This window comes from Canis lupus, chromosome 5 (genome assembly GCF_048164855.1).
Source record: "Canis lupus baileyi chromosome 5, mCanLup2.hap1, whole genome shotgun sequence".
Lineage (NCBI taxonomy): Eukaryota > Metazoa > Chordata > Mammalia > Carnivora > Canidae > Canis > Canis lupus.
Genome location: NC_132842.1, coordinates 20,807,199 through 20,832,681, shown reverse-complemented (window position 1 = coordinate 20,832,681; position 25,483 = coordinate 20,807,199). Strand labels below are relative to the sequence as shown.

Genomic DNA, 25,483 nt, shown 5'->3' with positions numbered 1-25,483 from the left:
ACCCCTGTGTCCCTGGCATCAATTCCCCTTTCTTTGCTTAAGTTGGTTTAAGTTTGTTTCTGCTGTTTGTAAAACACAACACAACACACAAAGATATAACAAAACAAATAAAAAAAAAAAAAAAAAAAAAAAACAAACAAACACCCAAACCATGAACTCATTCACCCATGTGACAATTTTTGGAAAAAACAGGGACCTTGTCCTTCCGGAAAAGAAGCATTAAAATCCCTGGCCCCCTCCCCTACCTCTCAGATTTCCCACTAAAGCCCATTTATTTTGGGGTAAGTGAAGAGCCCTTGCCATGTGTCAGCTAATGTATCGTGTTGGATAGCATTTCTTTGCAATTCTTTCCAAATAGAAGAAAGTACACCTGTGCTTCAAAATCTACCAGGAACACTCAATGTTTTTAAATCTATCCTTTTCTAAATTGCCTCATAAATTCTCGCTGCTCTCAGGATCACCTTTCTCAACTATGCCAGCTGAGATCAACTCAGGTGGTTACCCTAACAGTTCCAAGATGTTAAATCTTAAATGCTAAACAAAGATCTTTGTGGGAAGAAGGGCGTTCTTTTTTTCCCTATGTCTAGAGCTATGCTGTTCAGGAGAAAAAGATGGGGGGCGTTGGAAATCCTTGGGTATGAAATGAAATCCAGATGGGGCCAAAAGGACCCCATTGTTGGAATCATCTTCAAGGATCACACTCATTTTCCTTTGTATCTTATTGATAACCAGTTAGAAGGCTGCTATAATTGATCAGGTGAGATGGTGGCTTGGACCAGGCAGCCTCAGAGGAAATGGGGATAAGTGGTCAGTGAGGGCTCAGTGAGAACAAGAACCCGGGGGGCAGGAAAGGAACAAACAGATCACAGCCACAGAAATAAAACCTAACAAGCAAGGATAAATTCTGTGAAGAAAATAAAAGCAGGGGGATGGAACAGTGCTCTGCAGGTTCCCATAGGCTAAGCAGTCAGGAAGGGCCTCCCTGAGGAGATGACCCGTGAGCTGAGAGCTGGAAAGACAGGGGAGAAAGAAAGAATCCAGGCTGAGGAAGCAGTAGGCAAAAGCCCCTCCAGACTGACATGCTCCAGAACCACAAGGAAGGGCAGTGTGGCTGGAACAGAATGAAGCCTGGGGCAGAGTCAGTCAGAGACAGAAAGAGAGCAGCTCCTCATGGTCTCTGGTAATGTGCAGCCATTTGAGGGGTCTTTTTTTTGTGTGTGTGTTTTTTTTTTTAATGTTTATATAGGATTTGTCCTAAAAAAATCAGTTTTTTTTTTTTAGAGCAGTTTCAGTTTACCATAAAATAGAGCACAAAGCACAGAGTTCTTATGTGCCACCTCCCTATCACATACAGTTTCTTCTATAATTAACATATTGGCATTAGTGTGGTGCGTTAGCTACAAGTGATGACCCAGTGCTGATTATTAACTAAAGTCCATGGTTTACATTAGGGCTCACTCTTATTTTTTTTTTTAAGATTTTATTTATTTATTCATGAGAGACAGAGAGAGAGAGAGAGAGAGAGGCAGAGACACAGGCAAAAGGAGAAGCAGGCTCCATGCAGGGAGCCCGACATGGGACTCGATCCCAGGTCTCCAGGATCAGGCCCCTGGGCTGAAGGCGGCGCTAAACTACTGAGCCACTTGGGCTGCCCAGGACTCACTCTTTTATTCCAGGGGCCTTGATGTAGGTAGGGGGATGGAATCAACATGGTCTGATTTACAATTCTGCAAGACTCAGGTTCACAAAGCTGTTGTGGTTGAATTTTTTCTTTCTCTCAAATTCACATGTTTGAAATTCTAACTCCTAGTACCTCAGAATGTGACTTTACTTGGAGACAGAGACTTTAAAAGGGGCAATTAAAGTCTAATGAGGTCATCGGGATGGGTGCTAATGCAAATGTAACTACTGTAGTGTCCTTATATAGGACATTACAGAGGAGATCAGGACATGGACACACACAGAGGGGAGACCATGTGAGCACACAGGGAGAAGATGGCTATCTGCAAGCCAAGGAGAGAGGCCTCAGAAGAAACAACCCTGCCCATACCTTGAGCTTGGACTTCCAGCTTCTAGAACTGTGACATGGTAAATTTCCATTGTTTAATGTCTCCAAATCTGTAGCACTTTATTAGAACAGCCCTAGCAATGAAAGAGATGCTATATGAAAACCTGCTTGATCTCACTCAACCAAGTATTTTCCAACATTTAAAACCAGAGCACCTCCTTTACACTACTGACTACTGATACTCCACAGACTAGCATTTTGTAGGTCTCACTGTGGGACACCTTGAGCTAGAATATAAGCTTTGTGAGGGAAGAGGCTTTGTTCTCGTCACTGCTATGTCACCAGCCTCATATAGGGAATGGGGGGTCACCCTGTCCCAACCCAGTCCTACATTAATGCCTGTATCCTCCATAGGATTGAAAAATGCCACACACACTTTCCTTTTCTTCTAAACTTTCTATTTATTTCTATTTTCTCCAATTTAAAAAACCAACCAACCAACCAACCACCAATCTAAGTGAAAGGAAAAGCCACAAGCAAACAGATAGGAATTACTCCTCACGCTTTGAACTAGGGAAGTCTCTAGGGACACCTGGTTCTCTAGGTGGTTTGCACCAGGTGATGATATTATCTGTTTAATTGTTGAATACTGGTACAGCAGAAATATTCTATTCCTAGAAATCAACTCCAGTTAGTACCAAGTGAAAATGGAAAATGGTCATCTTTGTCCTATATAGGTTTACCAGTACATTAACAAAAATATTTAAGAATAACAACAATATCTATTCCAGGGATTAAACTAGGTTATTTATGGTAGTCTGTGGTAGCAGACACTATAGTAGGATAATTTTGAAAGAAGGGACAAAGGCTCACTTCAGCAACTGAAATAAAGGGTGTGTATCATGAAAACATGTGCAAACCATTGGAAAGTAAGATGTCTTCAAAGACTGGCTTGTCTAGTGCCTGTGTTTTCTCAGAAGCATCCATTCTTGTTTTTCCGATTTTTGTCTGTGAGTGGGCTCTGTTCTCCTCTAAATCCTAAATGATCATTGCATTTATGTGTTCTCAGATTCTGGAGGGATCTAGTCTTCTTTGCTTAGTTGATGACTACAGTAGCTTTGGGCAGAGTCCCTTATAGGAAGCCACTTCAGGTCATTAAGCGGACTCACGGCCAGGCTGCCCATGACCATCTCATAGGGCTCTGCAGGTTATGCACAGTGACTGTGGGGCTGCCCATGGGCCATGTGCACACTTGGACATGGTCCAGTCAGAGTCCACTCTTTGGGAAGGAACACTTGGAGTATCTGTGACCATGACAGGCTTGTCCACCATGCCTTACTTTTACATCCTGTTCACTTGAGTCTTGGTTGCCACTGAGGCTCTTCTTTAAGGGCTCACAGTCTGAAATGGTTTATGAGGGTTGGACAGAAGCTTAAGATCACAACGATAATCTCGTTACTGGTTGTTTTCATATCTATTAACTTTATTTAATTTACTTTGTGAGCTGTATTTCATTTGCACATAGCTAGTATACATGAAACCCAATCTTGTTTAAAACTTCAAATAGATCTTAACTTGGATGTAACATCTTGAGGGTAATTTTTCAATATATCTCTTAACTGGTAAGTAGAAGCCTGATAGCAAATATAAGAATATGACAGTAAATACATGGTTCAAACACTTCAGGTAAATAATGTTTTAAGAAGCTGACAGTGGAAACTGACTTATCTGTTTCCCTTGCCACGTAAGTGAGGGCATGACGTTGGCTCACGTGATGTGAGGAAAAGGCAGCTTTCAGCAACGGTGAGCATAACTCTTTGTCCCTCCACAGCTCTTTCAACTGAAGAAGGACACACTGTCATTACACCTCAGATAAATGCCTCTGTCCCAGTCCCTCGGCTTCATCTGAAGGTGGGTAAGGGAGGAAAAAGTGTCTCCTGAACAACAAATCCTGAGGGTTCTAAAGATCATCTCAAAGAACCTCATTTATTTTCCAGCAAGTCCTCATAAACCCAAGGGCTACACGGATCTCAGTAAAAAAGAAAGTTACTGTACAAGCCAAAGCATTGGGATAAAAAAATTATAAAAACATTTAGTCATTAAAAAACATTAGATAGTACTTTATAGATATATAAATATCTCATAGAAAATCTTCTTGGTTATTGGAAAGGAAAGAAGTGCCAAACCTGAAAATGGCAGCTTCCACCAAATGCGTGAACAGGGAACTTGTTTCTCACAGTCTTTGTGAATCCTGTTTTCACTGGGAAAAGGCTGTCCTGTTTCTCCTTTCACTACACACTTAGCAGCTCTGCAGCCAGATTTCTTTCAGAGGAATGAGGGGAGATTGGTGAGAAGTGAAGTATGAGTTTTCCAGACATTTGGTTGGCACCATGCTTTTTTACAATGGGTGATATTGCTTTGTACTTCCCCAGAACCCCAAATCATCTATTTAAAAAGAAAGGATGACAAAGACAGCAATCAAATGGGGTCCCCCCCCGCAAAAGCATACCGGTAACAAGCAGTTGTTTTACATTTTAATTTGATCTTTGATAGCTGAACTTTGATCTCAAAGGTCTGTGTTCATTTTCTTAAAAACAGCTCATATCAACTAGGAATCATGTTTTTGCCTCCTTCTTTCTTTCCTGTTCAGCCTGGATCCCTCTGGCACGCATTTTTTTCTATTTCCCTTGGCTCGGATGACAACATATGCCAGCTTCAGTGTTTCCTCCATACTTCCTGGTTGTCAAAAGCCATGTTGGTAGACAGCGTCTTTGAACATCAGCGTGCTGTTAAGGGAAAGGTTTGCTGAAGGCAAAAAGGAAGCTCCCTCTGCCGGTTGTGAGCTGCCTCTGCAGACAGAAACATCTGAAGAGCCATTAAGAGGCTGGCTCCTTCACCTGGCCTGGCCATGAAAGCCTTCCCCACAATGGAGGTGAAGGGCATCAGAGAATCAGGGACCTCAGAGAGCCCACCAGGCAAATGCTGAGGTGGGTCCCTCTGAGGATTCTCTCTGAGGTCTTACATGGAAAACCTGGGATCGTGGATGGAGCTAATTATTAGCTTCAGAACTCTGAAAGGGACAGATGGCAGATCTACCCTGAAATAGCTTTTTTGGAAAAGTAACACATGGTAAATTGCATTAATTGTAATAATCGCTTTTTGCGCCTTGATAAAAACTGGCAAAGACCTTCAAAGATCTTCTAATCATGGCAAATTAGCACAGCTCCCCTTCGCAGCGACGGAGCTCGAGTGCTATGGCTTTGGTTGCTGCTCAGAGGCTGTGGGGTAGAACAGGGCATGGGGATTTCTGGCTCAGGAAAGACATGGGCAGGTGAGGCCCTGGATGGACGCAAGCTACAGAACGATCTCGTCTCATCTGGGGCCAGGTGGTTGGTATTTCGTGTAGGCACAAATGTGGTTAATTTAATAGTCATGGCACATGTTGATTTGGAGAAGTTGCTCCCTTTGCATCTACTGAAGGAGAGGGTTATGTTGGTGTCACAGCTTCCCTCCTTTCAAACCCAAGTGGAAGAGGGGAGGATGGTGGAAGGCAAGATTTTCCTACGGCCCATCTGTATTTTCTGTTATTGAACCGCCCATGTAACTTAATGTCTATTATTTAGCAAAAGCTTTCCCGTTTCCTCCTTTCTATGTCTTCCATGAAGACTTTTATGTCTTTGCTGTATTGCTGCTCCATAAGTAAGCTGAGTCAAACTTCTGCTTTGTGCATGGAATTAGTCGACAACTTCGGGGATTTTCCATCATTTTAATCTCCCAAGAGGATCTCTTTTTTCTTCATTCACTCCTTACAAATACAAGAAACCTTTATGGAGAATGCACGGAGTTCCTCATAAGGAACTCCACCAGTATGGGCCACTTTATTTATTTATTTTTAAAATTTTTTATTTATTTATGATAGTCATATAGAGAGAAAGAGAGAGAGGCAGAGACACAGGCAGAGGGAGAAGCAGGCTCCATGCACCGGGAGCCTGACGTGGGATTCGATCCCGGGTCTCCAGGATCGCGCCCTGGGCCAAAGGCAGGCGCCAAACCTCTCTGCGCCACCCAGGGATCCCTTTCTTTTTTTTTTAATTTTTTATTTAAGTATGGGCCACTTTAATGGCCTGTGGGATACAAAGGTTACTTACGGCTGAGATTTTGTGTTCTACATATTATTTAGAGGTCTTTTTTTTTTTTTAGATTTTGTTTATTTATTTGTGAGAGAGAGAGAGGTAGAGAGAGAGCGCACAAGTAGGCAGAGTGGCAGGCAGAGGGAGAGGGAGAAGCAGGCTCCTCACTGAGCAGAGAGCCTGGTGTGGGGCCCGATCCTGGGACCCTGGGATCATGATCTGAGCTGAAAGCAGCTGCTTAACGAACTGAACCACCCAGGTGCCCCACTGAAGAATTTTTTTAATGTCTTCTTTAATGCTCACTGCGACCCTGTGAGGCTATTATCATCATCCCTGTTTTGCCAGTGAGAAACCCGAAGCCCAGACTTATGAAGTGATTTTCTCAAAGTCACAGCTCATAAATGGCAGAGCTGATGCTTGAAACCAGGCTGTCCACCTGCAGAACCCGGGTTCTTCGTGGTCTATACTTTGAATGACTAGGATTCTGATGATGGGAGGGGGCAAACTGGGAAGCAAAACAATTTTCATCCAGGATGTCAACAGCCCTACTCTATGTATGCAAACTTTTTTAGGGCAGGGGTCAGCATACTTCCTGTCACTGATTTAGATAATGCATATGTAGGCCTGGAGGGCCATATAGTCCCTGTTGGGACAATTCAAGTCCACTTTTGGGGCAAGAAAGCAGCTGTAGACAATATGTAAATAAGTGGGGTGGCTGTGCTCCAATAAATCTTGATGAAAACAGTGACAGGCTGGATTTGAAACACAGGAGCATGGCTTGTCAACGTCCCTGCTCTATGTTAGGGGATTACGAAGATCAAGTACCAACGCCACCCACACATAAGAGGTAGACATGTGAATCAAGCCTTGGCTGTCAGGCAACAAAAGAGAAAGGCATGCCCAGCAGGTAGATACATGTCTGGAACTGGGCGAATCTGTGGGAAAATGGATACTTGGGAAAGATGTCAAATTGTGAGGGACAAGGTGTGTAAGACAATGGTGAAGAACAAGTTTGGGAAGGAGGATCTGAGCCTCTGTTGACAGTTTATTGCCAAATAACGGCTTTCTAAGGTGTGGGTGGTTGACTTTATAGTTTTGGTGGTTTTCTTTGTTTTGTTTTGTTTTGTTTTGTTTTGTTTTACTCTGTGAACGACATGTTTCTTTTCCCTGATACAACCTGGGATATTTTCCTTTTAAATGGTAGCATGGAAAATGTCTTCGTGTGCGATTTTTATCAGCAAGAGAGGAAGAGGAAAAATCATAGAGAGTCTACCATCTAGAGGGAGGAACGCATGGTCCAAGAAACACGGCATTCCAGAGATGCTGGACTGACACATTCCGGGAGATACCCACATAGGCGATGAGGACAGATTTTTGTCTTTTGTAAAACCCTATGGGTCTAATTTTGCCAGTAGTCAAGACGGATGTTTTAGCGTTGAGACATGAGAAATCTTTGAAACACCAACGGCATAACAAGAATGCTGCAGGGAAACAAAGTTGATTCCATCCGTTTGCTTGGGCTGTAAGTCAGCTAAAGTTGCTTATGACAGCTTGCTGATGAAACATGATTTATAATGTTCACAGACACTTGTCCAAGTTATTAAGTTTATTAGAATTACTGCATAGGCCTGAAAGCTGTTGAGTATGGTGTTGGATTCTAGTCTCTAAAATCAAATGATCTTCCCGGGAGTATATCTGGGACAGCTCCTCACAGCAGCTGGGTCTCTCTGTGGGAGAAAAAAAGTGGGGGCTGGAGGAGAGATCAGTTTCCATTGAAACGTGGGTATGTCTGCTATATGCAATCAGGGGATTCCCTTGATTTTAAGATTCCCCATCTGGGAGAAATAACTTAAAGTTTCAACTGAAGCCCTGAGTTAATTAGATGATATTCCTAAATCAGGTATCAAGTCAAGATGCAAGTTTTTCCAAAAGAGGAAACCAAAAAGTATTACATGATTTTTAAGCCCCTACCCATATCTAAGGAATAAAAGGGGATAAAGGAGAGCTGTTAGGGTGCCTTCATGAAGCCTCACTTCCCCACACCCACCCCAGGGGAGCAGGGGGGAGGGGCTATGCCTTGTAGTTTAAGCCTAGTGGGGCTTCATCAGGAACCCCCTCCCTTCCCCCATAACTAGAATGACTTGGTGGGCTCCAATGGACTGGTATCTGGCTCCGACTCCTAAAGACTGGGAAGCAGGCTGTCTTGCTGAAGGAAGGTGGCTGAGCTGGGAATCACCCTGCCTGTGAGTTTATCAGAGAGAAAGATCCACCAGTGTCTCATAGGCTGGAAATGGGTTGTGTGGGAGACAGATGACAGGTGATGGTCTTAATCCAGCCTAAGACGGCCACTTGGCAGGTGAAGGGATTTGTGTGGAAAGAGGGTCGAGGTGAATCCAGATTCACAGAGGGTGAGGAAAGAGCCTCAGAGACCAGTGGGAAGAGAGATTCATTCTCCCTCATCAAGGGATTATGATGGGACAGCCCTGAAGATACCTCCAAAGAACCCACAGAAGCATCCTTAAGAAGGTGTTCGATATCTGCCAGGCCCAGAGAGCATGATGTCAGCTGTGATAGCCCCAAATAAGGACTCTCCTACCCACCTTTCACCCTCACTTTGTGGCCCTCTCTCCCCTCTGCTCCAATAGTGGGGTATTAAAGTGTGCACTTAGCAACAAAGGGGAGAGGAGATTAGAGTCAGGTGACAGAGCAGAACCCCATCACACCATCTTTCTCAATGGCAGCTTCTGGACTCCACTGGCCCTAAGTTGGGATAAGAAGGCCAAATATCAACTCTGACCACCTTTAATGTACTGACTTCTACTGGAACCTGGACATTGGCATCACTATATTGACATGGGGTGTTATGACCTAAGAGCGTTGAGACGTCATGAGGTCTGCTAACACTTTCATCCAAGGTAAGCAATTAAGGAGCCTCACTAGGGAAATTTAAGCAAAGGGCAGATAAAGTTGCTTTGATTTTGCATTTGTGCTGGTCCTGGGTCTGGCTGCCCCCAGGTCCTTTTTATTTTTTTTCCCCTTCTTCTACTTTGTTCAGTATTTTAGAATTCCAAGATGGCCCTCAAATCTCCAACCACTGGTATAGACACTCTGTACAATCTCCTCTCCCTGAATGGGAACGGATTTGGTTCTGTAGTAAGAGAATCTGCCTTAGTGGATGGGAGGGAGGCTCTCTTGCTGGCCTGAAAGAAGAAAACTACCATGCTGGGAGGGCCAGATGGCTAGGGCTTGAGTGCGACTTCAAGGGGCCTTTTTAAACTTCAAAGTGGATGAGAAAACCAGTCCTACAACCACAGGAGACTAATTCTGTCAACAACCTGAGTGAGTCTGGAAGAGGACCAGAGCCTCACATAAGACCACAGCCCCGGTCAACACCTTGATTTCAATATGGGAGATCCTGAGTGGAAGACCCCGCTAACCCATGCCTGGACTCTTACCCAGGGAAAGGATGATGTAATAAATATATGTTGTTTTAAGCTTCTAAGTTTATTGTAATATCTTACACAGATATAGAAAATTTACATAAGAGAGAAGAGAGGTATGCTTCTGGGAAGCTGGTTGCCCAGGCTCCCATGTCAGCTGGGCTCTGGCAGGGTTCAGTCAGTGAGAAGGGCTGCAGAGAGAGGGAGGTGCCAGGTGAGGGGAGGGGCAGGAAACCAGAGTGTTTCCGCTGCCTCTCCGCCCTGGTAGCCCTCTGGGGTAGTCACTGATGGCCTTAGAGGTTCCAGCTGCCATCAGGTGACCAGTCAGATAAGACCTGTCTTCGCCCTCCCACATCACCCCCTCTTTCTTTTCCTTTCTAATGTTAGAGATGTCAAAAACTGCTATCAGCAAGATGGAGAAGAGAAGTAGAAAAATCAAAGAGTGGGAATAGAGGAAAAGCTCATTACACTTTCCCTGGGCTGCAGGCTCCAATACTTCCACCTCTTCTCACTGCCCCTCCTGTCTCCCGATGTTGCCATTCTCTGGCTCCCCTCACCATGTGTACACCACCCCACATCTCAGCGACTCCACACTCGGTGAACATACTCCCCTGCCTCAAAGTCCCTCTTTCTAAGAGACTCAAATGGTTTTGATGCCTGATTAGACCCTGACTGATATAGCATCCCATAAGTCATGCCTGTCTGTCTATATACCCATCCACCCATCCATCCTTGTATATAGGTATATATGTACATATACATATGGAAATACGTATGCATACACGTCAACTTTTTTGGTAGAAGAATGTGCCAAAGTGGATTCAGTGGTCTATCACCAAATGCTTTTGGGTTGGTAAGAAACTTCAAAAAACAATATACTTGCTTGCATTTAGTAAAATAACTTGTTGAAGGCTTTCACAGATAGATCTTTGACCTCACTGGGAATCTCAAGTCTCGCCTTGCTGACTAATCTATGACATCACTAATCTTTGGGCATCCCCAGCCTTCCTGTACTAGAAGGGTGGCCAATTCTAGAGATTCGGGAGAAAAATTCTACCTCCCCCTTCTCCCCAACCATCTTCTCCTGCCTTCAGTATGAACTTGCAGCACTGGTCTAAACCCACAAAGCCCAGAATCTACAAGCACTAAACCAAGGATCCCCGGGGTATCCTGGTCATTCAAAAACATATTACATGTAAAGTCAAATAAAATGTTTCAGAAACCTACTTGTTTGGTCATGTTGGCAAATCTTGCTATAAATTAAGAGATACTTCCTCAAAGCAGTGACTTCTTAGACCATTATTAAAATTTCAACTTTCTTGCCCTTTTTGTGGCATGCCAGTTATGGCTTACATTTAAACCAAAACAAAACAAAACCCACCAACCAAACAACCAAAAACTTCAGGAGAGGAAGGGACACTCAGATGCAAAGGCTCAGTGATGGAACAGAAGTGAAGCTGCTGCATCATCCCATCAGCTAACATTTTCACATTCACTGAAAGGCTAGTCAGTGGCCTGGACCGTGGATTAACGCTCCACATGGGCTCTCAGCTTCTCAGAGGTAAAACTGTTGCATGAATGCTGACTCAATCACTAGACCTACCCAGATGTCTCCCCCATCAGTAGCCTAAAGGTGGCATTAGACAGAGAAGGAAAGAATGATTTATGTGATCTAACTCCTAATGGAGGATCAGTGTAGCCATCTCCTCATGTGCACATTTCATTTTACACTGCCTGGCCTACCCAGTGCTGCTCGGGAGAATCACTAGCACCAGTGTGTCAATCGGTTTTGCCATTACCCACCTTGGGCCATGAAGAGATGCCCACATGACATGTTTGGTTACAAATCAACAGGGAGTGCAGAGCATTTGCCTTGTGACCTTTGATTTTGAATTCACAGTGATGCTCTGGACAGGAAAACTAACAACAATGGGTTCAAACGGGAGATGATTGTTTCTGCAGGATGCTTTTGTTGCCTTTTTGACAAATTCTTGTATCTGGAGCCAAGCTATGGCTGCAAATGATAAATGAGCGGAGTTCCGACATGACTGTTGGTTGACATTTTCGTTTACGTTAATGAGTAAGAGGAAAGTGAAACAACGGAGAAGACATATGTTGGAATTTCACTCATTTGTCAATGACATGAGTGAATTCTTTGCTGAATCAGGTAATAATTCTTGAATACTAGAATATTGCCTCAATTTTTTGTGCTACACAGTGGAACAGCTATGAACTCAACAAACGTTTAATCTGTGGGGATACTGTTTCTGCATCACTTAATCTTAAATCTAGAAAAATCAACAACACCATAAATTTAGTGCACACCTGTAGTGCTCACCAATTTCTGTGGTGTAAATCTCGGTATATAACCCTCAAGTGTCCATTGCTAAGCTGGAAGCCTGAGGAGGGCAAGACAGATCGTCATCTGCTATGCTTATTGATGTTTCCCCAGGACTTTGCACAGTTCATGGCATATGACAGATTCTCAAAAGAGACTCACTGAAAGAATAAGTAAGTCTTCTCTGCCTTCCTTATTGTGAAATAAAGAGAAAACCGAAGCTCCTCACATTTGGGGAGTTATTTTATTAAAATTCCTTGTGTTAAAAAGTTTCTGGTTATTCTTTGTTCACAATTTGTGACAGATCTCGCAATCGCAACAGAAGCTCAAGGGTACCTTCTGATACCTTTACCTTCCTGGGTCAAGAACAGGGATGGTTGAAGGAAGGAAGTGAGTCTGAAAATCCAAATCACATTCCTGCTCCTTTGCATGAGAACTTCGGTAATGAGGAAGAGATTAGTGATCTACTCTAACTTTGCCTTCTTCTTTTTCTTCATTATCTGTATCAGTTATAGTTTTTCTTTCCCCCTTACTATCTCTATTCTGGTCCTAAAACATCTTCAGGTGTTTTCTGAAATACTACTCTGCTAGTAAAGCCTAGTAATGAATTATTATATATATATTTTTTCCTCTAAAATACTCTATATACTATATACATTTACTTATTCATTTTCTGCTTCCCCCCACACCAGAATGTAAGTTCTGTAAGGATAGGGATTTTTTAAAAATTTTGGTCTGTTTTACTTATTGCTATATCTTCAACTTCTCAATATTTGTTAAATAAATGAACACTATATCGAGCACCATTTTGAGCTATAAAACTGCTAGGAAATATGTCACCACTATCATAAGACAGGTATGATTCATACCCTTAAAATTTATATTGTCTAGAAAGACCTATTAAACAAAAATCACACAATGAATCAATTACTTATAATTTTATGTACTTTGAAGGAAAAGTGCAGGGGTATATTCAAGTTACGGAAGGCTTCACTTAAAAGACACTGATATTTAGGCTAAGGGCATTTGATCAACCCAGTGGTCATGAAGAATAGAATCCACAAGCTATGAGAAAGCATGCATTAACTTAGGGCATGCAGTGCTAGAGTTCTTCTTGAACAAAGTTGCTTGCTGGCAAGATTCAGCCAGGTGTGAATTAATAAAAATTAAACCTTTAGAAATAAGAAACATACAGTGGGAGAACTAGCCATGAGCACTGAGTCTATTTAGATAAAGGACTAAAAATAAATATAAATATACTGGGAATTATGGTTATGACCACAATGTAGGTATAAAACAGTGAGATAGCCACAAAAATAGGAAGAAGAGGGAAAAATCATAGGAAGAAGTGTTAGTTCTAATTCCCTCATCTTTTGTAGCAAGGTGTAAGCAGATTCTGTTAAAATCAAAATATGTAGTTAAAAAAATCATAATGTGTTGTTTTTTTCCTTGAGTTTTGAGGGATCTTTCTACATCCTGAATACAAGTCTTTTATCAGTTATGTGCTTTGCAAAATCTCTTTTCCTAGCCTGGGGCTTGTATTTTTACTCTCTGTTAACAATGTCTTTGGAAGGCCACAAGTTCTACGTCTTCATAAAATTCAACTTATCATTGTAACAGCTTCAACTTGGAAAAAGAAACCTAAGTGCCCAGCCACAGGCAGCCATCAACAAACTGTGGTATATACATCCCAGGGAATACTATGCTGCAATAATACTATGCTGAGGTACGTAGCAAGCAACACAGAGGAATCTTAGAGTAATTACGCTGAGTGAAAGAAGGCAGACAAAAGAGAATACAGGCTATTTGCACTTAAAGAAGACTCTAGAAAATTCAAACTTATTTATGTGAGAGAAAACAGACCCCTTTGCCTGGGGGAGGGAGACAGAGAGGGTGAAGGGAAAGGATGGTGAGGGGGTGCGCAGAATCTACAGGGGTGAAGGGTATGAACACTATTGCGAGTATGGCCATGCTTTACTGGGTGTGTATATACATGCAACATTCCAAGTTGTACACTTTAAGTATATGCAGATTATTGTGTGTAAATTCTACCTCAATAAAGTTGTTACAAAACAATGCTTCCACTGGTATTTTGCGTTTTTATTAACTTCAGAGCAGTTTTCTAGGAAGTCATATTAGTTATAGCAAAAAACCTTTATCTGAAGTTTAACTCTTCTTTCAGTTTCCTTTCAGTTTCTCTTTATTTTTTTTATAAAGCCACACAAATGTAAAACTTTAAGATTTTATTTGATTATAATTTTTTTAAGTCATCTCTACACCGTGTGGCTCTAACTTACAAACTTGAGATCAGGAGTCACATGCTCCACTGACTGAGCCTGCCAAGTGCTCCAAAAGTAACCTTTTAACTTAAGATACTATGTACAATATAATATAATCCCATTTTAATGAAGTTTTAAGAAATCTATCCTGTCATTCATATAATAATACACATGAAGTACATTTTACTTGTGTGTGTACATGTATTTTATTATGTATAATATATAAGGATATGTATGTGTGTGTGTGTATATATATATATATATACACTTACAAAAATATATATTTGTATATGTGTGTTTATATATATTAATAAGGTTTGAAATAAGGTTAAACATGAAAGTTCTTAGCAGTGGGTTAATTTTAAAAAATATTTTGAACTCCAAATTATATTTTGAACTTCACTTGCATTTATTTCAGGCATGTATACTTTTTAGTAAACATACATAGTTGTTATGGTTATGAAGAGGAAAGGGGGTAAGGAGAGAGGTAGGAAAGGGGTCAGTTGGACAGGAGGAAGAACGTGTGATGCCAATGGGAAGACTCCAAGGAATAGCCAGGTAGTTGAGAAAACAAACAAACAAACAAACACAGGAACACAAAATGGAGCATGAGGGTGTGGCCAGAGATGAGATGAGGACAGAGAGAGATCCTGATTATGTAGGATCTTGCAGGCTGCTTCAAGGATTGAGGACTTTATCCAAGTTTGAAACAGGGAAGTATGCTGAGATTTGTAAAATGAAAGGATCACTCCTTTAAAAATCTACCCAGTGGCTGCTGTTTTACAGAGGATTAGTGATAGAATATAATCATTGCTAGCAAACTTTAATTTAAAAGAAAAAAAAAAAGCCAGAACATATCAGGAGTTTCGCCTGAAATGAGGTGAATTTTTTCAGTCCATTTGACTGGTCTATGCAGTCAGTGTTTCCTTCCTGACTGGCATCTGTGGCTCTGAAGTGGGTTCTGGTTTTTGCTTTTGGTTCTACCACCATCAGACAGAATCAAAAAGGTGTTTTCCTGCATGATAGAAAAATCAGTCTTTGATTCGTTATAAAAGGTGAGCTCCTCATTTAAGACTGGCAGAGAGAGAGAGAGAGATTGAGAGAGAGAGAGAAGGGAGGGGAAGGGGTAGAGTGCAGGGAGGAAGAGGAGAAGAAAGGGAGGAAGAAAGAACGGCAAAACTCAGTAACAGTTGATGGAACACATAAGGATGTTGAAGGCAGAAAAAGAGAGAGAGAGAAAAAGAAAATGAAAGAAGAAAGGGTGTGAGGGTGGAGAAAGAAAAGAAACAAAATAAAATGCAAAGAATCCATACCAGCAGATGTGGGTTGATCCCTTCAGGCCCTGGCCTTGCTGTAATTATTTAGCTCAGTGGGTTTGGGTGCCAGGAGGTGGACCCCAAAGAGCTTGGATCAGACCCATCACTGTGATCAATTAGTTTCACTGCATTCCCTGCTCTGCCTCAGACACTTTTCTTCACCTCGGGTCATGTACTTCACTTTTTCACACCTCAGATTATTTTTCTATAAAATGGGAGCAGCAGTATTTTTTTCTACCTCACAGAATTGCTTAAAAAATTTGTATAACTTATTTGAAGGAAACCAGAATGTCAATATTTAAAATAGAATTCTCGATTCAGAGCTAATGTTTTGGCTTTTCTCAGTTTGTCAATAAACAGAGAGTCACTAAGGGACTACTTTTGTGTTTGAAAAGCTCTACTTGAAATTCAAAGCTGTGGAGGAGACAAGAGTAGGTGTTAAAAAGAGTCCCTTTTCATCAAAATTCACAACTTTTGGTCTTCAAGTGACAATGTTAAGAAATGAAAAAGCAAGCCACACACTGCAGGAAATATTTGTCAGATACACACACACACAGGACAAAGGACTATATCTAAAAATATATATAAACAGCTTTTTTAAGATGAACAACCCGATTTTAAAAAGTAAGCTAAAGATATGAACAGAACTTAACAAGATATATGCACGGCTAATAAGCCCATGAAATGATGCTCAACATTATTAGTCATCACTCACAATTAGATATCACTACATACCCATTATAATAACCCAAATTAAGAAGACCTGACAATAACAAGTGTTGGCAAATCTATGGAACAACTGGCGGTAGGGATATAAAATTGTTCAGTGCCTTTTGAAAACAGTTTGACAGTTTCTTATGACGTTAAATAAGCACTTATTATGCATCCTACCATATTACTACTGCATCTTTTTAAGATGTAAAACTTTTCTTTATCTTTAGATGACATGATCTCCAGTATAGGAAATCCTATAGTCTACAAAAAAGTCACTAGATCTAATAAGTGAGCGTAACTACTATTGTACATTTACCCAAGAGAAATAAAAAAACATATGTTCACACAAAGACTTACTCATGAATGTATAAAGCAGTTTCATTTATAATAACCAAAAGTAGAAACAAACTAAATATTCATCATCCAGTGAATGGAAAATGGATACGCACATGTGCTACTTTCACATAATGGAATACTAATAAACAAACAAACAAGTAATGAATCCTGATACATGCAACAACGTGGATGAATTTCAAAAGCAGTATATCGAGTGAAAGAAGTCAGACACAAAATATGAGACTCTGTAAGATTAGATTTATATAAAACTTTAAAAAAGACAAATCCGATCTATAGTAACAGAAAATAGTTTAGCAGTTACCTAAGGCTGAAGAGGAAGAGGGATGACTGGGAGGAGACAAAAGAGAACTTTTGGGGTGATGAAAATATCCCAAATATCCCATACCTTGATTATGGCAGTGGTTACATCAGTATATAAATTTGTCAAAACTTATTGAAATGTATTCTGAAAATGGGTGCATTTTACACATATAAAGTATACCTCAAAAACTGATTAACTTTCTAAAGACAAGTAATGAAGAATCCTTACACCAAAGGGCTTGTAGTCTAAGAAGCACTCTATCCTTAGGGCACTTTATTTCAAATTATACCAATTTGAGGAGGGGGAGAATTTTCAAGTAAGGGATCTTAAAGCCTGTTCTAATATTAACATACTTTCTATATTAATGTTACCATCAATCATATCTCAATCTATAAAGTGACAAAGATGCTAAGTAAATCAAGTAGCATACTAACTCCCTCTACTGACATCTTGACTATCCTTTATAATGTCATCTGCCTTCAAACAAATCAAATTTTGTCCTAAGAAGTACTATTCATAATATTTGTGCCATCACTTTTACACTTACCATGCGTACTGGCTAATAACAAGGTTTCTTAAGCTTTAGAATGACATTTGAAAAATATCTGAGATGAAAAATATAGTGGATGAATTATTTCCTTAATCAGTGTAATCCCCAACAAATTGATTATCACCGTTTATTACTGGTTCATGGAAAACATTTTAAAGTCTTGGACTACTGTCAAAATAAATGTGTTATAAACTATCATTTATATTATAAAAGGAGAATTAATAATATAAAGCTACTTTTTCATATCACTTCTACTTAAATTTTCCAATTACTGTCACCCATTCTTTTGTGGAATTTCTTGCCATTGCCTTTCAATGACAAGTTTGAGCTCTGGCATATCCACAGGGAACAGGGATTTTTGTGCTACTGCAGAGAGTGTTGGTTATAGCAAAATAACAGACTTCAGTTACCCCAAAATGACAACATTTCCTTGCTGCCTTAATCTTTGCAAAGTGTTCCCTTCCTGGTTCACTAAGGTGCTGATCAGAAACCTGTCAACCAACTTGTGATGAAATGGTCCCCTTTTGTTCCAAGCTACAACAGGTTGCAGTGTAGGGGGATGCAGGGACCTCACTTTCTGCTTTGTTTTTCTTTGCAGCCATTAGGGAAACTGAATAAGGATAAACTGAAAGTCTTCTAGAATCAACCAACACCCAAACCCTGCATGATGTGGCATCTACTTCTGGCATCTCTTTTGGTCCCATATTCAGTAATGGATTCCATTCTTGCTTGAGACACATCATCACTCCCTTAAAACAAACCAACAAGTGCCTATTTGCTGGGTGCTGGAGAGAGTTTTAATTTAATCCTCTGAACTTCTCTACAAAGTGTATTTTTGGTTATTTTTTTTTTCATTTTGCAAAAAAGAAAACTCAGACTCAGAGTGGTTATATAATTTCCCCAAGGACACACAGCTAATAATTAGAGGAGGTAGGAGTCAAATGTAGTCGGTCCAACTCCAAAGTCACCAAGGCACGAGACTTTCTTATCAAGAAAGGTGGCTACTTATTCAGACATCAAGGACAGTCCGACCATGTTCAATGGGAGAGAGATTTTGCACAGAGAATATGAATAGACTCATGTGAAATCCAAAAGTCAATCTGAGATCTAATTTTGACCTTGCAATATACTCGCAAAGATATTAAAATAAGAGTCAGAGTTTTATATATTCATCCTCCACTAAAACTCTACTAATTTCTAAGGTCGCTAAAATAAGTTCATTATTTTAAGACCTAATTAGTAAATATTTTGGAGAATAAGGTAGATTGGCAGCATCTGACAAAGTTTAGACTGTATTTTTTTGACTCAGCAGTTCTAGGATCTGTCTTATGGTAAAATGTGCACTGGTATAGAAAAATACATATAAATGTACAAAAACATTATTTGCAAAGGTGCTTATAGGAGCAAAAATTGAAACAATCCACGAAGCCATCACTGGGGACTGGTTTAAAAAGTTTTGCTGCATTTATTCAATTGCATTACCATGTAGGTTTTAAAAGAAAGAGGTAGATTTACATGATGTAGGAGGTTATCCAAAATATATTAGGTAGAAACATATGTTGCATAACAATATGTATACTATTTTTATAAAAAGTAAAAAGATATATATTTGTATAGGAATAGAAAAATCTGGAAGAACGCATGCTAATTGTTGACAGCGGTTAACCTCGTGGGAAAATATTGATAAGAAGGGAGGGGAATCTTCTGTCATCCTAGCAACTCCTAGATGTTTGCAGTGAGAGTCTGTGTGTGTTTAAATGGAAATATTTGAATTACATTGCTTTTTACTTTTTATTATATATTCATATATATAATTCATTAAAAATGTGAATAGATCAAAATGTTAAACAATGGTGCTCTCTGGATGGTGGGTTTAAGATTTACTTTGAATCTTATGCTCTCTATATTTTTATACTTTAAAATTTTCCTTAATGAATATGTATTAATTTATAATCCTAATAAATTGTTGAGTCCCTGGAGAGACATCCTTCTCCCTGGACTTTGGCTCTATTAGCCACCACAAATGGATTAGCCTGAAAGAGTATGATGTCCTTTACCTCATTAGGCAAAAGAACACATTCTCAACATTTAGACTGACAAAGCAGAGTGTTGTAGTTTCCCGAGCATACATAGATACACTCTTATGTCTCAGGTGGCTTGGCACTATTTGTCTGGGACTACACTAGCCATCAGTTCCTATCATTTGCAGATTAAAATGTCTCAACATGAGAACAAACATGAAACTATAAGAGCATGAGGAGGTAGTTCCCAGCTTCTGGCTACTGGCTCCTGATGGCCTTTTGACGGGTATCAGGATGCACTAGTTGGTCTGAGAAAGTAAACACCTTTCCGTTTCCTACAGTCTGATTGGTATTTAAAAACTTAGTGTTGTCTGGTTGACTTATTTCACTCAGCATAATACCTTCCAGTAAATAAGTCAATCGGAGAAGGACAAACATTATATGGTCTCATTCATTTGGGGAATATAAAAAATAGTGAAAGGGAATAAAGGGGAAAGGAGAAAAAATGAGTGGGAAATATCAGAAAGGGAGACAGAACATGAGAGACTCCTAACTCTGGGAAACGAACTAGGGGTAGTGGAAGGGGAGGTGGGTGGGGGGGTGGGGGTGACTGGGTGATGCCTATCCACTGAGGTGGGCACTTGACGGGATGAGCACTGGGTATGTATACTATTAGGCTAGGTTATTCTATATGTTTGGCAAATTGAACACCAATAAAAATTAATTTATATATATAAAAAAACCTTAGTGTTGTGCCAAGCTCTCTTCCAATGGAACAGACAACACTCAACGTTTCTATCTTTTAAGCATGCCTAACAGAAAGAGGAGGGTACCTCTGAGGAATGCATCTTCCTTGGTTGCCCATCCAGTCATTCAACACGGACTTCTTAGGCATTTGTTGCATTCAGTAATGCTGTAGGGAATGCAAGAATGAGACATGGTACTCATTTAGGTGAAGAGCAGGATCAGAGCAAGAGATACCCATACAAGAATCAGGAGACAATCTCCGACACATAATCTGAAGCTTTAAACTGTGTGGTGCACATTGACAGGCATTATAGACATTATGAGGAGTCCCAAGAGAGGCAAGGGGTCATGGCATGGTGGCCCACGTGAGATGCATCAGCCTTAAGGAGCTAACTGATGTTACTCAGCAGAGCTCAGATTGACTTCTGTTTCTTGTACCCCTTCTACTACTTTTCTTAATCTTGGTGCCTTTGCCACTTTGGGCCAGTTATTCTCTGTTGTGAGAGGCTGTCCTGTGCATTGCACAATGTTTATAGAAGCATCCCTGGTCCCAACCCTCTACACAGCAGTCAAACTCTGTTGCCTAGTTGTAACAGTTAAAAATGTCATTGACAAAAATCACCCCCAGCTGGGAACGCTACAGTAGACCAGGCTAATTTCTGATAGACTATGAGACAAGAGGGAGCATTTAAGACAGAGGATGAGATGGCCAAATATGCTATCCATTTCAGGGGGATGTGCAGGAAATGAGACAGTCTGTGAGAACTCGAGTGATTAGGGACCAGTGGAAAATGTGGCTACAGAGGCAAAGATTCTGGAAAGATAAGATTCTGGAAATACAGATGTACCTAGACATCAAAGAGGTCATTGTGAAGTGTGAATAGGGAACTGTCAAGATGAAAGAACATTTAAGGGAGACTGGCTTCATAAGGATAGATTTTATGGGGAATAGACTGGATTCAGGGAAACAAGTTGTGAACGAATAATAATATGACTGGTAGTTAAGGGAGTGGAATGGGGTGGTTGGCAATGGTCACAGGAAGGGGTGGCAATGGATTCAATGTATCTTAAAGAGAGAATGAACAGGACTTGGCCTGATACGGAAAGTGAAGCAGAGCAATGAATCAAGGATGATGAAGTTTTTGAAGCTGCGTGGCCACAAGGATGAGGCGAAAAGTGACAGGTATGAAAGTCAAGAAAGAAAGCTACCTTTCATTCATCTGTGATCTTGAGTGTTTTCATAATTGGAAGAATTTGAAGCCACAGTGAGACATCCAAATAGACATGACCACTAGACAACTAGAGATAGAGAGCAGAGTGTGGAGATACTCCACATGTACCAGTACTAAATGTGGAGATAGGATCTTAAAAGGGGGAGGACAATTTTGTGGATGGCCTGTGGGTTTGCAAATCTCTTTTGTGCAAATATAAGTTACTCAAAATATCAAGAACCTGAACTCACAAACTTAAACTGACCAAACCAAACCAACTACCTATGAGGCCCAGGCCACAGGTATAAAATGTTTCCAATCCTATGCATTTCTCATTCCTTCCTGAAGAACACATAGGATATAGGCTCAGAAGATGAGATTACTTCTTTGAGGAGTTCACTTTATGTTTTAGGATGTCATCATCATCCACAGAGATTTGTTTACTGCAAAATTAAACTGGAGCTATCTCAGGTACTGTACAAAGGTAATGATACAGATGTGATACCTGGCTTCTGCTGATACAATCAAGTAAAGTATTTATAGATTGAATAAAAAATTCTAAACAATGCAGAAATAGGAAATATGCACATTGGGTATAAGTTGGAAGCACTGGACAAGACAGTGATATTGGGGAGAAGATTTCAAAATTACACAAAACAGTACTAAAGACAATTTGGTGTAAAACTGAGGGGGATCAGGGGATCCCCATCATCTGAGTCACAGATTCACTCCATGATCTTCAGAAAATCATTTCAATTCTCTCTCTTAAATGCTACTGATATTATCTGAGGACACACTCAAATAGATGAATTCAATCAGTTAGGACGCTCTTGACTACAAGTAACAAAAGACCCAACAAAGTGTGCCTTAAATGGTAAGGATATCTCTCTCACATCAAAAAAAAAAGCCTCAAGATAGAAGGTTCTAGAATTGGTTAATTCAGTCAACCAGTGTCGTCAAGAAGGACCCAGGTATTTTCTGCCTTTCCACCTGACATCCTCAGAATGTTGTTTCGATATTTAGGCTTGTCTTTATTCATGGATACAAGTAGCTGCCACAGCTCCAGACATCATGTCTGAGGCAACTGATATTGAAACTGTGAGGTCTAAGAGAAGCAATGCATATATAAAGCATAGGTTCTGGCACACAGAAATTGTTCAATGGATGTTATCTATTATTATTTTCGGAATTTTCTGATACCATTTAGCTCCCGAGAAACTGCTTGTTTGCTAGGGCTGCCATAACAAAGTATCACACTGAGTAGCTTAAATAACAGAAATTAAGAAATTAGTGTATCACAGTTCCAGAGGCTAGAAGATGGAAATCAAGGTGTCAGCAGGATTGGTTCCTTGTGAAGGAAGGGTCTGCTCCAACCTCTTTCCTTGGCTTGCAGATGCCTACTTCTCTCTTGGTCTCTCCACATTATCTTTTCTTGTGTGTGTGTGTGTGTGTGTGTGTGTGTGTGTGTGTGTGTGTCTTAAGCTCAGGGTTTGAACTCATGACTCTGAGATCAAGACTGAGCTGAGATCAAGAGTCGTCTGCTTAACCCACTGAGCCATCCAGATGCCCCCATATTATCTTATGTCTTTGTGTGTCTTTCTCTTCAGTGGTGTTCTTTTTGTTATGATGCCTGTGATATTACATTAGGGCCTCATTCTACCCCAGTACTAACTGCATCGACAATGACCCAATTTCCAAAGAAGTTCCATTTGGAGGTGCAGGAGGCTAGGACTTCAACATATGGCATTTGTGGGGAGAGCATATCAATCTATACTGCCATTCATCAATGAGCTTTAGCTTTGGGGTCTTTATTTACTAGTGCTTTAAAAAAGACCCTTATATTTTTTTATTATTTTTTAAAGATTTTATTTATTTATTCATGAGACACAGAGAGAGGCAGAGACACAAGCAGAGGGAAAAGCAGGCTCCGTGAGGGGAGCCCAATGTGGGACTTGATCCCAGGACCTCGGGATCATGACCTGAGCCAAAGGCAGATGCTCAACCACTGAGCCACCTAGGGGCCCAACCTGTCTTTTTAAAAGAGAGGGAATATTTCTTCTTTAAGAGGAGGAAATAAGCGGGGAAATAGAAATTTGGCCAAGTGTAGCGTGCATCAGATGTCCCTTCTTGTTAGCAAATTCTCTTTCCCTATGAATGGATTTATCATCCACTTGGAAGTGAAAGCCATTGTGGGAAACTTTCCATAAATGGAATTCTTTTTTTTTTTTTATAAAGAATTATGTTATCTTCCCCTGGTTTCATCTCCTTTATTTCTTCCCTCCAGCTTCATCTCACTTATTTCCTTATTCTTTCTAATAAAAACAAAAAATTCCTCATTTATTTATTTGCATTTGTTCCCAACATGAGGGAGAAGCCCAATGGCCAAGAGATGGTGCCTGGAATTGAGACCACAGTGTTAAACAAAGCCTAATACTTTTATTTTTACCGATTTATAAATTCTGGGTGCATGTGGCAAAGAATGTGTAAGCTATTAAAAGTTGAACGAGTGTTCTCAGCTGCTTGAGGGAAACCCCGAGACCAGTCTGCACGGTCTGTCCTCCTTTCATCTGGTGCCACATATAGATTCACATCTATAACTCTGTCCTTGGCCTGGAGGGAAGATGGATGGAAGAGAGCCCTGGGTTTCATTTCTGGAGACAGGGCTAGGCCCAGGGGGCACCTAACAGGGCCTCTCCCTCCTGCTCCTCAGCAGGACCACAGGCTTTTTCATTATGGCCAAGCTGAGAGGCAGTCTGCTCTCAGCTCCTTCCTCTAGCCCAGCCCTGTCTTCCTTCCCCTTTCTCTTCCACCAGACCCATGAGTGTTCTCGAACCAGAGCTTTTTCATTTTGCAAATCTGAGCCCCCCGACCCTGAGCTGCTTCCCCTAGCATAGCTCATTCTCTGCACCTGCTTGGTGAAATGAAGGGCTGGGCACCTAACCTGTTATTCAGTGAAAACAATCAGGTTTGCTAATTGTAATTACTCACAGATGCCTTATTCACACTTACAGGTACAATTCGTAATTTTGAACTAAGCTTTCGGAAAACCGAATTAAATACTTTCTCTTTCTTTTCTACTGCTTACCATTAATATTTTGTAAGGAGAAATGAAAAAAAGTTTTAGCATCTCCAACAGTGTGTTCCATGAGCTTCCTGGTGGGAGGTGATAAAGGCATTTTTTTTAACTGACTAAAAATGGTTAGCCACAGCACCATGAAAATATCTCAGAATGTTTTTAAAATGAAAAAAAATTCTGTGACATGGAAATAGCAATTTAGAGGGGGTCTAGGGTTTGTTGGAAGCTTTGAATGGCTGCTTTGAGTCTTCTCTGGACCTCCCTCATGATTTCCACACCAATTTCCATCTACATCAAAAAAAAAAAAAAAAAAAAAAACCACCAAAAAAAAAAAAAAAACCCAAAAAACCCAAACCCAACAAGCCTCCTGAGGTACAGAGGGGGGGAAAGTATGGGACCATTTGTTATTTTGGACACAGATGATTCCAACTGAGGGAGGACATTAAAATGTTTCAAGAAACACAGCCTTTGAAATACAGCAATAGATTCACATCTATAACAGACTTTTCCGTAATATAAACCCCCTCAATGGAGTGCAGTACCCTTTTGTGACTCTCTATGCTTCAGATCCCACCCCCTAGGCACCTTTTTAAGTTCTGGAATTTAGCTCTAGCCTTTACTGACGCTTAACAACCAACTTGTGCTACACGCAGATCTAGGCATAAAATTATGGTAGACAACATCATTCTAAAAACTTGTACCATTTTAAACTTTCTGGAAATCCACTGCTTTGCTATATATTCCCGGAGGAGGATTAACATTGCACTTGTAAAGGGCTGTGCATCCTTAAAAGGAGGATTGCGGGTGATGTGGCTGGAAACCAAAAATAATTTAACCTAATTTGCATGTCCAGAATGGAGGTGCGATGAAGGAGACCTAATTATTATTTCCTGTTACTTCAAATAATACTGAATGAAAACGTGTCTCCCGTGATGCCAGGTGTTAATTACCCAAATTATTTTATTGATAGGCAGATTTTTCATGACCATCTCTCT

The 25,483-nt window shown here is 40.5% G+C and overlaps 2 protein-coding genes across 7 annotated transcripts in view; one reads left to right on the top strand and one right to left on the bottom strand.

Annotated features, from left to right (window-relative positions):
* The window catches only part of RSU1 (Ras suppressor protein 1), a 249,288-nt gene that overhangs the window by 13,407 nt on the left and 210,398 nt on the right, over positions 1-25,483 (bottom strand). For 2 of the 3 annotated variants that reach the window (XM_072825682.1, XM_072825685.1), the window contains one exon: positions 20,288-20,367. The exons of the other annotated variant lie outside the window; for it this stretch is intronic. In XM_072825682.1, coding sequence (XP_072681783.1) covers positions 20,328-20,367 — 40 coding nt within the window. In that variant the 3' untranslated portion in view covers positions 20,288-20,327. The remainder of the gene's footprint in view (positions 1-20,287; positions 20,368-25,483) is intronic. 3 annotated transcript variants of the gene reach the window in all.
* PTER (phosphotriesterase related) overlaps positions 1-25,483 on the top strand; it is a 144,115-nt gene that overhangs the window by 91,556 nt on the left and 27,076 nt on the right. The window contains exons 5-6 of one of the 4 annotated variants that reach the window (XR_012030942.1): positions 8,880-9,053; positions 9,194-13,992. The exons of 2 other annotated variants lie outside the window; for them this stretch is intronic. Coding sequence is in view for 1 of the 2 variants with exons in the window: in XM_072825676.1 (XP_072681777.1) it covers positions 8,880-8,934 (55 nt within the window). In the remaining variant the exon portion in view is untranslated. Of the gene's footprint in view, positions 1-8,879; positions 13,993-25,483 lie in introns of those variants that run through there. One more of the 4 variants, XM_072825676.1, reaches the window with a different exon arrangement.